This window comes from Vespula vulgaris, chromosome 2, assembly GCF_905475345.1.
Source record: "Vespula vulgaris chromosome 2, iyVesVulg1.1, whole genome shotgun sequence".
NCBI classification, from domain to species: domain Eukaryota; kingdom Metazoa; phylum Arthropoda; class Insecta; order Hymenoptera; family Vespidae; genus Vespula; species Vespula vulgaris.
Genome location: NC_066587.1, coordinates 6,869,570 through 6,884,569, shown reverse-complemented (window position 1 = coordinate 6,884,569; position 15,000 = coordinate 6,869,570). Strand labels below are relative to the sequence as shown.

Here is a 15,000-nt window from a genome sequence, read left to right as displayed (position 1 = left end):
AGAGAGAGAGAGAGAGAAAGAGAGATAGATACACGTGTTAAAGACACCAAGATAGAACTGTCTCGTTTTCGTCGTTAAAATCGAGGAATTCGAACTCGAATAGCGTTAAACCAGCCCCTAACAGACATGTTAAAGTCTCAGAAACGTGAAGCGAACGCCGCTCGAATTTTCAACGCGTCTCTATCTACCCCCCTCTCTCTCTCTCTCTCTCTTTCTCTCTCTCTCTTTCCCATACTCATACTTATACGTATATGTACGTATACGTTAAAGTACACCAATACAATAGTATCCGTCTCTTCCTACTCAGAGATCGGCTGTGCACAGTATGTCAGAGATTCGACAGACAAGCAAGCCGAGTCGCGAGAAGACTACCTCGAAGACCTCTTTCCACCATCCATCCATTGCTGTCTCCAGGCGCAATGTATCGCATTAGAATAATTTCATAAGCTTTGAGCGACAAGCATGAGAGAAGGTGCCACCATCCACCTCACCCTAGAGAATCGAAACTTTCCAACTCGAGCTTGGGAAACTGTTACTTATAGCACCTACCCCAGCTCAACCTTTTCCCTTCCTTCATCATGATTTCCATGCATAATCATCCCGAGATCTAGTATATTTTCTTATCGTAAAAAGAAAAAAAAAATAATAATAATAATAATGACGACAATAGTGATAATGATGATAATCGTTTTTTTAAATCGAAAGATGTACCGATCGATGATCACTATCTAATTTCGATCATTCGGTTATCGAGTTCGTCGATTAGTTAAGTGAGCGGTGATAACGATGTTTATTGAGACAGTTGGAATATTGAATAAATTATTATGTTATTTTTATTATTATTATTATTATTATTATTATTATTATTATTATTATTATTATTATTATTATTATTCTTTTTCTTTTTCGTAATCGACCGTGATAGAATTGTTTCAGCGATATTTATGTATTATCCATGGTAATATTTTTATATGTATTTTTAATACGAGGATAACAAATGTTAAGAGTAATGAATTTCTTTTTTTCTTTTTCAATCAATTTCAAAATACGATTAAGACGACGCATGTCTTATATCGCCATTCTTTATATATTCATTTATGTTACTGAATGAAACATTTTTCTTTTACGTTGTCAACGTAAAAATTTAAGAAAAGAAAAGAAAAGAAAAGAAAAGAAGAAGAAAAAAAAAGAGAGAACAAAAAAGAAAATATTTCTTTGTATATCATCTTATACATTTTACACGCGTATCAAAGTTTCTATCGATATTTATTTTCCGCGACTTAAAAAAAGAAAAAAAAAAAAAAGAAAAGAAAAAAAAAGGATATTAAAAAATAAACGAATAAGGAAAGAAAGAAATTTTTCTATACATTGTTCTATAAATATCACCTATGTATCACATATAAAAGTTTTACCGGCTATAAACTTCCAACGTGAGAAATAAATCGAACGAATGGAATTAGCCGGCCCTTTTTTTTCGGATTTAAAAGAGAGAACAAACGCACCATTGAAGTTTGCTAATCGGTCGGGAAGTGAGATTTTCAAGGAAACCGTACGACGTGTAACAGTAAAACGGGTAAAACGAAAAAGTTGGTCGATTTACGAGAAAACTACTACTACTACGATAACGACGACAACGACAACGACAACGACAACGACAATGACGACGACGTCGACGACGAAGACGACGACGACGACGACGACGAGAAGAAGGCGTAGTTACGAGTCTTTTTTTACTGGGCTTCAATCCTTTCACAGGCTTCGTCACGTCGCCGAAAACGAGCAACTATGATGTATCAAGCTAATTCGAGCGACCCTCGAATTTCATCCTAAAGGGATTACCATGAAAGACTCGTGGGCATTGACAAACATCGGATTGTTAGAGGTCGTTTACCGCTCTCTTTCTCTGTGTCTTTCTATTTCTATTTTTGTGTATTTTTTTTTTTTCTTTAATTAAGTTATTAGGAAATATATATATTAGAAATGTTAGGTACACGTAAGTTGTTCGGAAATGTCAAATTTTATTTGGAACATCTTTTATTTGATCAAGGACTTCTATTGATATCGTTTATTTTGTTTTGTTTTGTTTTGTTTTGTTTTGTTTTGTTCACTCTAAATGTATTTATTTTATTTCTATTATTGTTATTATGTTCATTTGATATATGTATATATGTTTAGTATGTATTGTTTTACTAGGCCAATTTATTTCATTACTATTAGTATAATTATATTTATTTTTTAATATTCGTTACGATTATTACTTTATTGTTGTTGTTGTATCTAATAATTCATCTCTCTCTCTCTCTCTCTCGTATCACAAAATTATTATTTTTATTATTAATATTAATATTAAAAATGACATACATACGCACACAGAATGTCCGTCTATAAATATCCGGGCATATATCTAACGATTGGTTGAAATTAAAAGAAAGTTTATTAAGAGAAATTTCCATGGCTCTGAGTCAGCTATAAAATAGATATAAAAACATATACATACATACATTCATACATACATACATTCATACATGCATAATACATACATATATATATATATATGTTTGTATACATGTATGTATATGTATACCGTAGACATTTACTTTTTTATATTCGATACAAATTGAAAAATGAGGAGGTTAATAAAAACAAGGAGGACAAAAAAAGAAAAGAAAATTATTATCGTAATTGTTATTTCTTTTTGTTAGCTTTTCTATCACTCGGTAAACGAGCTTTCGTACTTCGTACGACATACTCTTCTTCTCCCATATATATAATTCTTCCGCGACACGCTAGTAAAGTGCTGCTGTATCGTCTAACCTAGGAAATCCCTTTCGTGGCTAAGCTTAATTATTCGGTGTAGTTTAATGTACACGCTACAAAGTATAAAGCGTACACAAGCCAAGTGTTCTCTCTCTCTCTCTCTCTCTCTCTCTCTCTCTCTCTCTCTCTTTCTGTCTCTTTTTCTTTCCTTTTTTCTTACATGATTCGACGAAGATTGAACAGTTTCAACATTTTAAATCGTTCGAGGTTGTATCGCGTCGTACGCCATATAAATCCCAACGTTAATTTTAATGCACGATTCGCGTGACGAAGAACGCCAACAACGACGACGACGACAACGACGACAACGACAACGACGATGACGACGACAAACTTATGCCATGAGTAATACTTACGTCTAACCTACGCGTTTTGCATTATTACTACTTCAAGCGGATCTTAAAAATGAGATTAAGCGCGGTCGAGAGTGAAACGATCGCAAAGAAATTTTTCATTATATCCTAATAAATTTTATGGTGTTTCTTTTATAATTCTTATATCAAATAAATAGTTATAATATGAAAAAAAAATATATATATACATATGTATATATGTATATATAAATATATATATATATATATATATATAAACGTATGAAGTATTGAATTTCAATAAAATTGTTAATTACAATTATATAACTTAATATTTTACCATATAATATATAACATTTATTATATTATACATTGATCGTATAAATTCTAATAAATAAAATTATAAATCATATAACAATAAAATTTCTTTAAATTATATAAAACGATTTAGAAAGACACTTGTCGAGCGACACATAAAACATATAGCTTATGAAGAGACAAATAAAAACAGGACGAATAACTTCTGCCTGAAATATTTCCTCGTTTCGAAAAAAAGGATCCTACTATACAAGCGTTAAAAGAGTAATTATCCTATAAACTAAAGTATACAAAAATAATTTCAACGAGTCAACGTTTCGAGAGGGGGTAAAATAATCCCTTTCTCCACCCCATTCCCCCCCAAAAAAAAACTAAACGAGAGAAAAGGATACTGAAGGTTAAAAAGGAAGAAAATAAAATAAAAAATGAACTCAAAGGAATTCTTACGAGCTCGTGTTCCTTGTGATTTTTCATTTCGATCAAATTTGAGATACGTTAACGACGCGATTAAAGGATAGTACGTAGAAAAGAAGAAATCGATACTCTTGATAACTCCTGTTCCTGTTAAAAGTATTGCTGAAGTAACTAACGAAAAGTTATTCTCTCCCTCTTTACTTTCTCTCTCTCTCTCTCTCTCTCTCTCTCTCTCTCTCTCTCTCTCTCTCTCTCTCTCTCTCTCTCTCTCTCTCTCTCTCTCTCTCTCTCTCGAGCTACCTCTGGGTATAAACCACGAATTACCTTTGACCGGTACATCGTTCCTTTTCTTCAAGCTAAATAGACGTGAGAGTTTCACCGCGAGATTATTTTATAACTCTCGACGAACTTTCTTATCCCCACTTTTTCTTTCTTCTGTCTCTTTCTCTCTCTCTCTTTTTTTTTCACGAGCTTTACAGTTACTCTTCCAACACTCTGTGTTTATTCTTTCCCTACTCCATCGCTACCATCTCTCTTCTCCTTTTTCTTTTATTTTTCCTTCACTCAATAATTTCAAGCTTCGTTCTTTCGATATAGATACTTCCCTGTTCGATTATTGATTTCGAGTATCGAAACTTTGTCTCTTATATTCCTTTTTTCTCTCTCTTTTTCTCTTCTCTCTGTCTTTTCCTATTGTTTTGTTCTTTTTTTTGTTTTTTTACACACTTATATGTCAAATCTATATAAAATCGTGTAATTTTTAAATCGGACATTTCTATAAATATATATTTTTTGTATCAGTTTTATTTATTTATTTTTCTTTAGTAAATGACTATCGTAATAATGGTTATCGATTGTTGTTAAAAATGTTTATTATCAATAACATCGTTAAACTTATAAAAGAGTTAACTTTTTAAATTCGATCAAAAAAATCGATAAAGAAGACTAAGAGAGTCGTTACTAGTCGCATGCTATAAAATCTTCTTCGTTTTGAACGATCGATCGACTGGCCAAAGTCGATGTAAATTCTCGGTTCCGTTGGGACACGAAATTAGGAGAACGAAGCGAACCGGACGATCCTATTGCGAGAGCGTATAAACGCGCGAAAATTGCTCGTCAAGTACATTCGAGATACGGTGCAGCAGTAGGGTATTGAAGTAAAACAGCTGACGGAAATTGCACGAGCTACAAAGAGAGAGAGAGAGAGAGAGAGAGAGAGAGAGAGAGAGGAGAAAGGAGATTAAATATCTTGACTAAAATGAAATATTTATATATATATATATATATTGTATATGTTTGTGTATACATACATATATGTATAAATATTTCATTTGTGTGTTTCACACAAATATGTATATATATAGATATATATAGATATATAGATATATGGATATATATGTGTGTGTGACATGAAATAAAAGAAAGACAAATTGGCCATGAGAAAAAATATTAATTAATATTGGAAAAAAAAGAAGAAAAAAAAAAACAAAAAAAGAAGAAGAAGAAAAGGAAGAACATTTTATTTCTCTCGAATTTCACAATAAACGATGAGTTTATAGATACCCATAGGTGTATCGTTGATACTCGTTGAACTCTCTGCGAAATAAATTTAAAACGACAGCTATCGTTTCCTCTATCGATGATTTATAATGCATGTCCTATTTTTTAAAATATATATGTATCTATATTTTTTAATAAATAAATAAATAAATATATATATATATACATATAAAAACAAACGCATGTGTACATACACATATACATAATTTTTAACAAATATAACAAAAAAGATAATAAAATAAATCTATAATTCTCTCCTTTCTTTCTTTCTTTCTTTCTTTCTTCTTTTCTTTCTTGCTGTGTTCTTTCTCTTTCTTTTCTTTCATTTCTCTTTATAATAAATAACAAAAATCAGACATTGACAATCAAAAATAAGTACGCACAATTTCTTTCTCAATCTATTTCGTTTTTCATTTTGTTCGATCGATCGAACCAGAAAAAAAAACAAAAAGAAAATGAAAAGAAATGACAGTAATCTGAGAAAATTCTTTCCGATCTTTTTCGAGAAGGTACAACTCATTTTATTCGCGAAACGTAATAACCGTCGGCCCGGTGATCGTTAGTACTTCAACCGAGAGAAGTCGAACGCATCGTCGAGAGTTTAACGAGGAAACTAATGACGAGACTAACGTTATACCCCCCTCTCTTTCTCTCTCTCTCTCTCTCTCCCTCTCATTCACTATTTCTTGTTCGCTCGTATTTTCCTTCGTTGTCCCGTGGGATGAATTGAGAGGGAAGTTGAATAGGAATTAGAGCGCGTAATCGCAATACAAGCCGCTCTTTCCCTCCCCTATTTCTCTATCTATCTCTTTCTCTCTTTCTTTTTGTCTCTTTTCTTTCTAGGAACATCCATATTTGTTCTATTTCTATTTAAAAAAAAAAAAGAACATTTTTTCACATTTGAAAGTCGTATTATAATATCGACAGAAAAATTTAACTATGGCTGTCTCTGTCTCTTCCTTTCGAACGTATATATGTAAATTATATATGTAAATTATATATAAAAAAAAAAATAATCCTATATATGTAAATGTATATAAAAATAAACATATCGATGTTTTTTGCATATATAATCTATATATCTTTTGTTCTTTCCCATTCTTTTTTCTATTCAATTATTTTTTTTCTCTTTTTTTTCTTTTTTTAATTTAAAACACATTCGTCAAATTTCACACGATCGACGAGTAATCGATACGATTAATTTGATTTATTAAACGCAAGGATAAAGCAAAGAATTAAAACGAAAATAATTTGTAAATACGATATAAAGATTATAATTGATATCGATCGATTACGATTTGCTTTCATATTTTTAATTAATATAATTTCTTTTTTATTGAAAAGAAATTCGTCGAATTTCGCATCGATGAATTAAACGCGACCATAAAGTAAAAAATTCGAATGAAAATAATTTTTGAATACAATACAAAAATTATAATTGATATCGGTCAATTACGATCTCTTTTCATATTTCTAATTTATATAATTTCTCTTTTATTTAACAAAAATTCGTCGAATTTCGCATCGATGAATTAAACGCAATGATAGAATAAAGAGAAAAAACGAATGAAAATAATTTTTGAATACAATATAAAAATTCTAATTGATCTTTCCCTTTCTCTTTCTCTCTCTTTCTCTGAAAGATATCAATTCCGTCTAGACGGAAATAATATATAAGAAAAAAAAAAAAAAAAGAAACGATGTCCGACAAGTACCAACAAGGAAGTAACGCAACGGAAGAAGAAGTTGTTTGCTCAGCGAATATCCTGTTCTATCCGAACATTAATAGTCGCCTGGACACGAAGTTTATCCCGTTGATCGTGCGAACGCAAAGCAACGAGAAGAAGATATAATCGGTGGAACGGTGGCTGCGTCTCGCTTTTCTTCTTATCGTTCACGACAAGAAGCCGAACTCGAAGTTTACCTCGAATACCCTCGAGGATCCTTCGCGAGAGAGAAACGCGTAAAACGATAAACGGTAGAAGCGTCGAGCTGCTGTAATAATTTTCTTCCCTCTCTCTCTCTCTCACACACTCCTTTCGCTCTTACTCTATCTGTCTTTCTTACTCGTATACACTCTCGTACTCGTATATACAACACTATGAAGATGGAAAAGCCGGTAAACAAAGGAATGGAAAAGCACGAACACTTTCTTATCGTTTACGATAAAATTCTCGTGGTCGATTTTTCAGATGGTTAAGGAGAGATATGAAAAAGAGAAGGAGATAGATAGACAGAAAGAGAGAGAGAGAGAGAGAGAGAGAGTTCTTACGCAAAAGAAAAGTATAAAAAAAGAAAAGAAAAGAAAAGAAAAGAAAAGAGAAAAGAAAAAAGCAAGTAGGTAGACTACGAGCACGCGAAATTTCTCTCAAGGAATTCGAAAAATTGCCGTCGTGCCACGCGTGACTTATGATAAGTGCTTCGTTGCCCGAGATATTCTGGCCGAGAGATCATCAATTTTAACGTTCACCATCGTTTCGTCTACGAATTCAACGAACACTTTTTTCCCTTCTTCATCTTTCTCTCTCTCTCTCTCTCTCTCTTGCTCTCTTTTTCTCTATCTCTATCTCTATCCTACTTTCTTTTAAACTCGAGCATTCCTCGATGATATTTCACGACGGATACAACGAACGCATTTTTACGATGAAAATGTCGACGTTTCACAGACACGATACAGACGATTCTTTCCCGGATCTCGATTTCGAAACTTTCAGAACAACGATTCCAACGAATCGATCTTTAATCGTGATTATTAATTAAATAACACGTCGATTATGTTCATCGTATATCTTTACAAAGAGAATTATTACTGATAGCTTGATCTTTAAACCATTTAATTCTTATATCAAGTTATTTTCTTACCTTCTAAAGCTTCAAAATAAGATCGAAGCTTTGGATTAATATTTTTTCGTACATCGCACTTAAAATGAAATGCACAGTGATTTATAACGAAACCTTTGAATCGCGTGATTAAATATCTACAATCTTTAGATAATTATTTTTGTGTATTAAATTATTTCGATTTAATAAAAGGCATTTAAAAAAAAAAATCATGCATCTTGTATTTCGATCGAACTAGCAATGATACATTCTAAAAATATCGATCAACGTTATCTGTCAAATAAATTAAAAATAAAATGATCGATGAGTTTCATCGTAGAATCCATTGAAAACTGTGGATGCATCTTCTTCATCGATAAATTCTAACGTGGACGCATAATATTACAGATTAATATTATTTTAACGAATTCTAATTGATGCATTTTGCGAGCATTCATACCAATTACATCGTAGACATATTTTCTTTATTAACAAAATCCAACATAGATATACTAAGTTGCAAATTTCTCTAATTTCATGAATCCTTTCGATTCCATTATGGATATCGATACTTTTCAATTATTAATACATATATACGCTACATATCGTATGTACGCATTTCTATACGTATTTATATTCTCATAAAGAAAAAAAGAAAACGAAATATCCTCTTCATTCCGAGGTAGATACTTATAACAAGAAAAACTAACAAAACTTCCTTCTTCTTATCCTCCCAAACAAACTCGAGCGAAACAAAAACAATGTAGAAAGAGGATACAATCAACGATATAGAAAATATTCAGGGAATAAAGAAAAATTTCAGGGGAACACTTTAATAAGTAAAATAATAAAATATGTTCGAGTTAACGATAAATAATCGATTTCATAATAAATCGATTTCAAAACGTGCGTGAGAATAAACTAGTGAGATGGAAAGAGATAGTCAAAGAGATATAAGAAAAGAGATAGAAAGAAAGATGAAGAGAAAGAGACAGAGAGATAGATAGAAAAAGACAGATAGAGAGATAGAACGAAAGAAACAAAAAGAGAGAGAAAGAGAGAGAGAGACAGAGAGATATAGGAAAGGCCCTTTGCTCAAAGGGCTCATCTCGTCGCGAGGATAGTAAAGTAGACACGTACGTCCTCCTTAAGAGCATATTTTCGGTCGGCTTTTGGACGCGTGTGATCAAGCGAAGGGATGCTTTGCTGTGCGTCAGCTAATCCGCCCGTGTGTCGTTCGCTCGAGAAGTCTCGTTTTAGAACTCGCCGCCACTTAAAACATCGTCCTAGTGTATATAACCGTCTATATATATACACACGTATATACACACATATACGTATATACATATACATTTATATGCTCGTGTTCGTAAGTTTCGTTCGCGCCTGCTACGACGATCAAAGTGAGCAACGAAGCGCCGAAAACGCGGCCGACGACGACGCCCTGTCGTTTTGCATGACCGCCGCAAAATTTCGAGATCGACAAACACGATACCTACACGCTTGTCTCACCCTATGACCCCATATTCGTTCATCCAACGCGTCGTCGAAATATCTCTACAACGATGGTTAGTTCCGTCTTATCGGATTTGTAAATACGTAGATATATGTATATATATATATATATATCGTCTTTTTCTAAGTTTGTTTTCTTATATTAATATGTAGATATAATACGCACACGCATGTATACGTAAGCATTCACCTTCAAGTACTTTTGGTTTACTTTAATATTTCTTGTCTAATTTATTTTGTTGTTCGTTAATATTTCAAGGACGGGAAATGTTATATAACGAATTTACGAGAATAAAATTTTCATGTAAAAATGGAGGATAATAAATGTTCTTGTATCTTCTATCTCCGAGAAAAAAGAAAAAGAAAGATTACGGAAATAAAATCGTTTCGATACTGAATTATTTTATTAAGGAGTATTTCAAATATTCGCTCTGGAAGATTCATGATGATGTAATATCGAAATGATGATGTAATGTACAAATAATATTAAATTACGATAGAAAATCAATGAGAAACAATCTTACGTTCGTCGACGAGAGATCGTAATATAGTACGTAATTATAAAATCAATTCATAAAAATTCTTTCTGAAATATAACATATACGTATACACATTCATCCAATTTTATATATATATATATATACATATATATATATAAAATTATATAAATATAATTGTATAAAATTTATAAATATCATAAATTTATAAATGATATAAATATAATTATACAAAATTATATATTAAACAATAACATTATATATTAAAATATCCCCCTCACACACATATATATATAAAAAACTGGATGAGTCGAAAATACGAGACTGACGTACAGATAAAATACGTAAGAAGAAAGATGGCTATGATAAAAAGTCGATAATTGTTAAAAAAAAAATTAAAAAATGAGGTCAAGTACTTACCGGACTCCGAGACGGATGGACTGCCAGTAGACCTGTCGGAGTTCATGGAGCTTGCAGTGGAACTAGTGGAGGAGGCCGTGCCGAGTGAGCACTCGGAGATACTGCGCCGTTTCGACAGAAGTGCCGCAGCTGCTGCAGCCGCGGCCGCAGCGGAAGAGGATCCGCTAGGTGCGGAAGAGCTCAACGGTGATGAGCTCAGTCCGTGCCCGTGAAGTCCGTGATGGAGTGCATGTCCGTGATGGAGACCTTGATGGAGACCCTGATGAAGGCCATGCAAGCCTGTTTGACTCGTCAGCTGTTCGAGTCGTCGCCTTAGGAACCTTTGCTCGCGCGAAAGTTGTTCCTTGTGCACCGTATGTTTCCGTTCACGTTCCTCCAGGCTCTAACAAAAGTTTACAAATCTTCTCTTAGTCTTCATAAATATATTATCAATTTAATAAAGTTATTTCCAACGTCGAACGAATATAATTTTTATTTCATTCATTTCTGATCTCGCTAATATGCACGTAACGCACGTAATATAAATTCGTGAAATATCGTTTCGTATAAGCAAATAAATCGTTCGATCGATGCACGATGAAATGCAGAAAAGAAATATCGTCTTATCGTCTACATCCTTCTGTAATTAGACTTAGAGTTGTAATTTAGATGGACCTTATGTACTATTATCTTATTTCTAACTGGGAGATTTATTAAATCTGTTCCTTTTGCTTTTTTAATATTAACAAATACGATAGATAATTAGATCGTCGATCTTATTAATCGAGCGTTATCCTTGTTCTTAGATTTATTAAGCTTAATAGTTAATATAATATAATTGTAATTTTTGTTTCAAGTTTTCGAATACGAATATACGGAAAGCTCGAATCTGCGTAGTATTATTAGAGAATATGCGCGTACTTAGATGTTTCACGAACGAGCTTCAAAGTCAAACTGCCGTGTAGGACACGTAGATGTAGGGAATGTTGCTCGATGGTTCCAACTTTTGTAAACAAAGACATTGTTCGACATTGTTATGGATCGCGAATACGTAACAACACCGACTTACCAAATTTACAAGAAATTTACGTAATGACATTGATCGTTTCAATAACAAAATATACTCATCGATTTTACAACGAAATATGTATTACGCTTATTCGCTGAGTAATTTAAATATCCATTTAAATATCCATTTAAATATCCATTTAAATATCCATTAATAACATTTCTCATTCGATATCTACTTCTTTTTTTTTATTATTGTATTTTTATCATTTATGTTTCGATCTATCTCTTTCTTTTTTTTTTAATCTCGCTCGATTTTACACTCGAGAAACTTGTAAAAAAGCAAAGGAATACCCTACGATTTTTAAAAACTTTCTAAAACTCAGATACAGATATTTTATACGAATAAATAATCTAAGTATCTATCGACGAATTAGCGATACAAACAAATCATTTAAATATCGATCGTGACGATTTTAAAGCTCTTTTCTATTTATCTCGGAGAGTGTTAGCCGACGATTATTTCAGAAAAACACTGTAAAAATTTCTTGAAGATAAATGATCTGTAACGTTATTTACGTATAGATACGCATTAAACAAATAGAAAATTAACGAGAAGCTAATGAAACTTTTAATCTATAGTATACTCTCTAACGAAAACTAAACTTTAACATGTAACAGAAAGAAAGAAAGAAAGAAAGAAAGAAAGAAAGAAGGAGAAAGAAAAAGAAAGGATAAAAAGAAGGAATAGTGAAAGACGGAATCACCGAATCGCAGATAAGAAGACAAGTGGAAGACTTGTATGTACATATATATATACACATATATGTATACGTACATATGTACATATGTACATGTATATATGTACATACATATATATATATATACGTGTTTGTGTTACATCGTCCTAGAAGAGTTCCTACCTTCGTACTTTTCATTCTGCTCGATATGGGTTTACAGCGTAGATAAGGGTAGGTTAAAGCGAGCGAGCCGATCTGAGTCTCCTCGTAAACTCCCTCAGCTCGACCTTAAAAGTGGGACTCGACTTGCTTCCGCCATCTACTTCGTGCCAGGAAAACCCGATCGCTGTAGACACGGACGAGCGACCAGGAACCATAGCGCAGAGATGTTCTTCCACCTCGATTCCTCACCACCGAACTTAACTATCCCATCCCCATCTCTATCCCCATCCTCATCCCTATCTTCATCCCTATCCTCATCCCTATCCCCATCTCCATCATCCCCACTATCCTTTACCATCTCCTACTCTCTCCTACCAACCCCTACCAACCCCTACCAACCCCTACCATTCCCCATCCCGATCAAAATGTACCCATCTTCTATAATGACGCTTTTGACAATCCACGGATTTACGAGAATCAATGTGGGTGATTTGTCCGATCCATGAGCCTTTCAATCTGTATGTAACTACGTGTGTTCGTTAGATTTTAAAAGCATGTTTTCATCGTTTATATACGTGTGTGTATCTCGGCTGTGTATCTGTGGGTATATGTGTGTGTGGTCTTTAGATTTTAAACACGTGTTTTTGGTAGTATAGATATCGAGAACGAAAGAATCTTTTGTAAGATTATCTTTACAATGAGAGTAATAATAATGATGATGATGATGATAATTATGATAATTGGTAATAATAATAATAATAATAATAATAATAACAATAATAATAATAATAATAATAATGTAGGAACCATTAGATATTTGAAATAAAAATGAACGAAAAATGAAGCGTTTCTTTTAAAGATGAATTCTCATAAAGATGAAACGAAAAATGTAAGCGTTTCTTTTAAATTCATTTTCATTCTCGAGTATATATATACATATACATAATGTGCATATGTATGTACGTATTTATATATATATATATATATATATATATATATATATGTATATAAGCATTTCAATGGGTACACTTGAATAGCTTGGTTTCCTTATAAAAATGTACGCTATTATTTTATTATATATTATTATTTTAATTAAAAATAACAATAATTATTATTTTATTGTAGACATTCAAGAGGCTACGAAGGAATGAAGAATCTGAATTCCTGGGTAGTTTAATGATTAGAGTACCGCACGCTAAATGCAAATACTCGAGTCGAATCTTTATTAAGCAAGAATTCTTTTTTTTCTTTTTATTTACGCTTTTAAATGATTATTAAACGTAATAATTTAATATATTATATTCAATATTAAATTATTCAAAAATTGTGATTTCCAAAAGTTAAATATAGCGATAGTTCTTTCAAAAATCACTTTTCGTCGGGAACATATTTCTTTTATCAATGAAATAAGAATAGATATGAACGATTCAGAGATACATCTATGTATATGTATTCACGTTTACATAACTCATCACACATACACACTTCAATAAACATAAAACACATAAAAATTTCTACGTAGTGTACGTTAAAAATTTATATATATATATATATATATATATATATATATATATATATAAACACACACATACACAGACACACACACAGAGTGTGACAAAATAACGTGACAAAACTTCAGGAATCAATTTCTAACATATAGAATAGAAAAATAAATTCTATCAACATGATTTAAGAAATAGTTAATTTTTTTTAAGATTCTCAAGAACGATCTCAGTGCGTTCCAATTATATTTTATTTTATTTCCCAGGATTAAATTCGAAACACTGGTTACATTATGTTCAAACATGTATAATGTATAAAAGTATATGTATATAAGTAACCGTGTCCGTTGAATTTTTTGTTGTACTGAATATTTTTAACACCAGCAAATGGATTATCGTACTCACAACCATAAATAGGCACTACGCCAGGAATTTTGAAGCGTGTTCGAAACTGAATAATACGATGAGCTGAACAACCCTTTATTCAATTAGAAGATAGACATTTTCAACATTGTACATGTAAGAAAGTATCAACAGATTGATATCGTACATAATTCCAACGTATAAACATAATTTGTGTAGACTGGAATCATACTTGAAAATCTTATTACTCAGATATATTAAGGATTTCCGGAGCCATCTTGATAAAATCTATTAATTTTTTCTTCTTCTTTTTTCGTCTTTTCTCCATACGAGAAATCTATACCGAGTAACACCGAGTGTACATTGTTACACCATCTACATATGTATAATACATATACATAATTATATTAACAAGTAACGAGGAACGAACAATTTCCTTTTTAACGTGTAAAATTGTTATCTTTGTCGCACTTGGCTCGTTCCCACCCCTTCGTCTAAAATGAAGAAAAAATGAAAAAAAAAAAAAAGAAAAAAAGAAGAAAAGAGAAAAGAAAAAAAGATAAAAATACAGAAA

At 32.1% G+C, this 15,000-nt stretch overlaps 1 protein-coding gene across 1 annotated transcript in view; it reads right to left on the bottom strand.

Annotated features, from left to right (window-relative positions):
* The window catches only part of LOC127072803 (max-interacting protein 1-like), a 158,571-nt gene that overhangs the window by 53,001 nt on the left and 90,570 nt on the right, over window positions 1–15,000 (bottom strand). Inside the window, exon 5 of the mRNA XM_051013536.1 lies at window positions 10,673–11,054. Within this exon, the coding sequence (XP_050869493.1) occupies window positions 10,673–11,054 (382 nt within the window). The remainder of the gene's footprint in view (window positions 1–10,672; window positions 11,055–15,000) is intronic.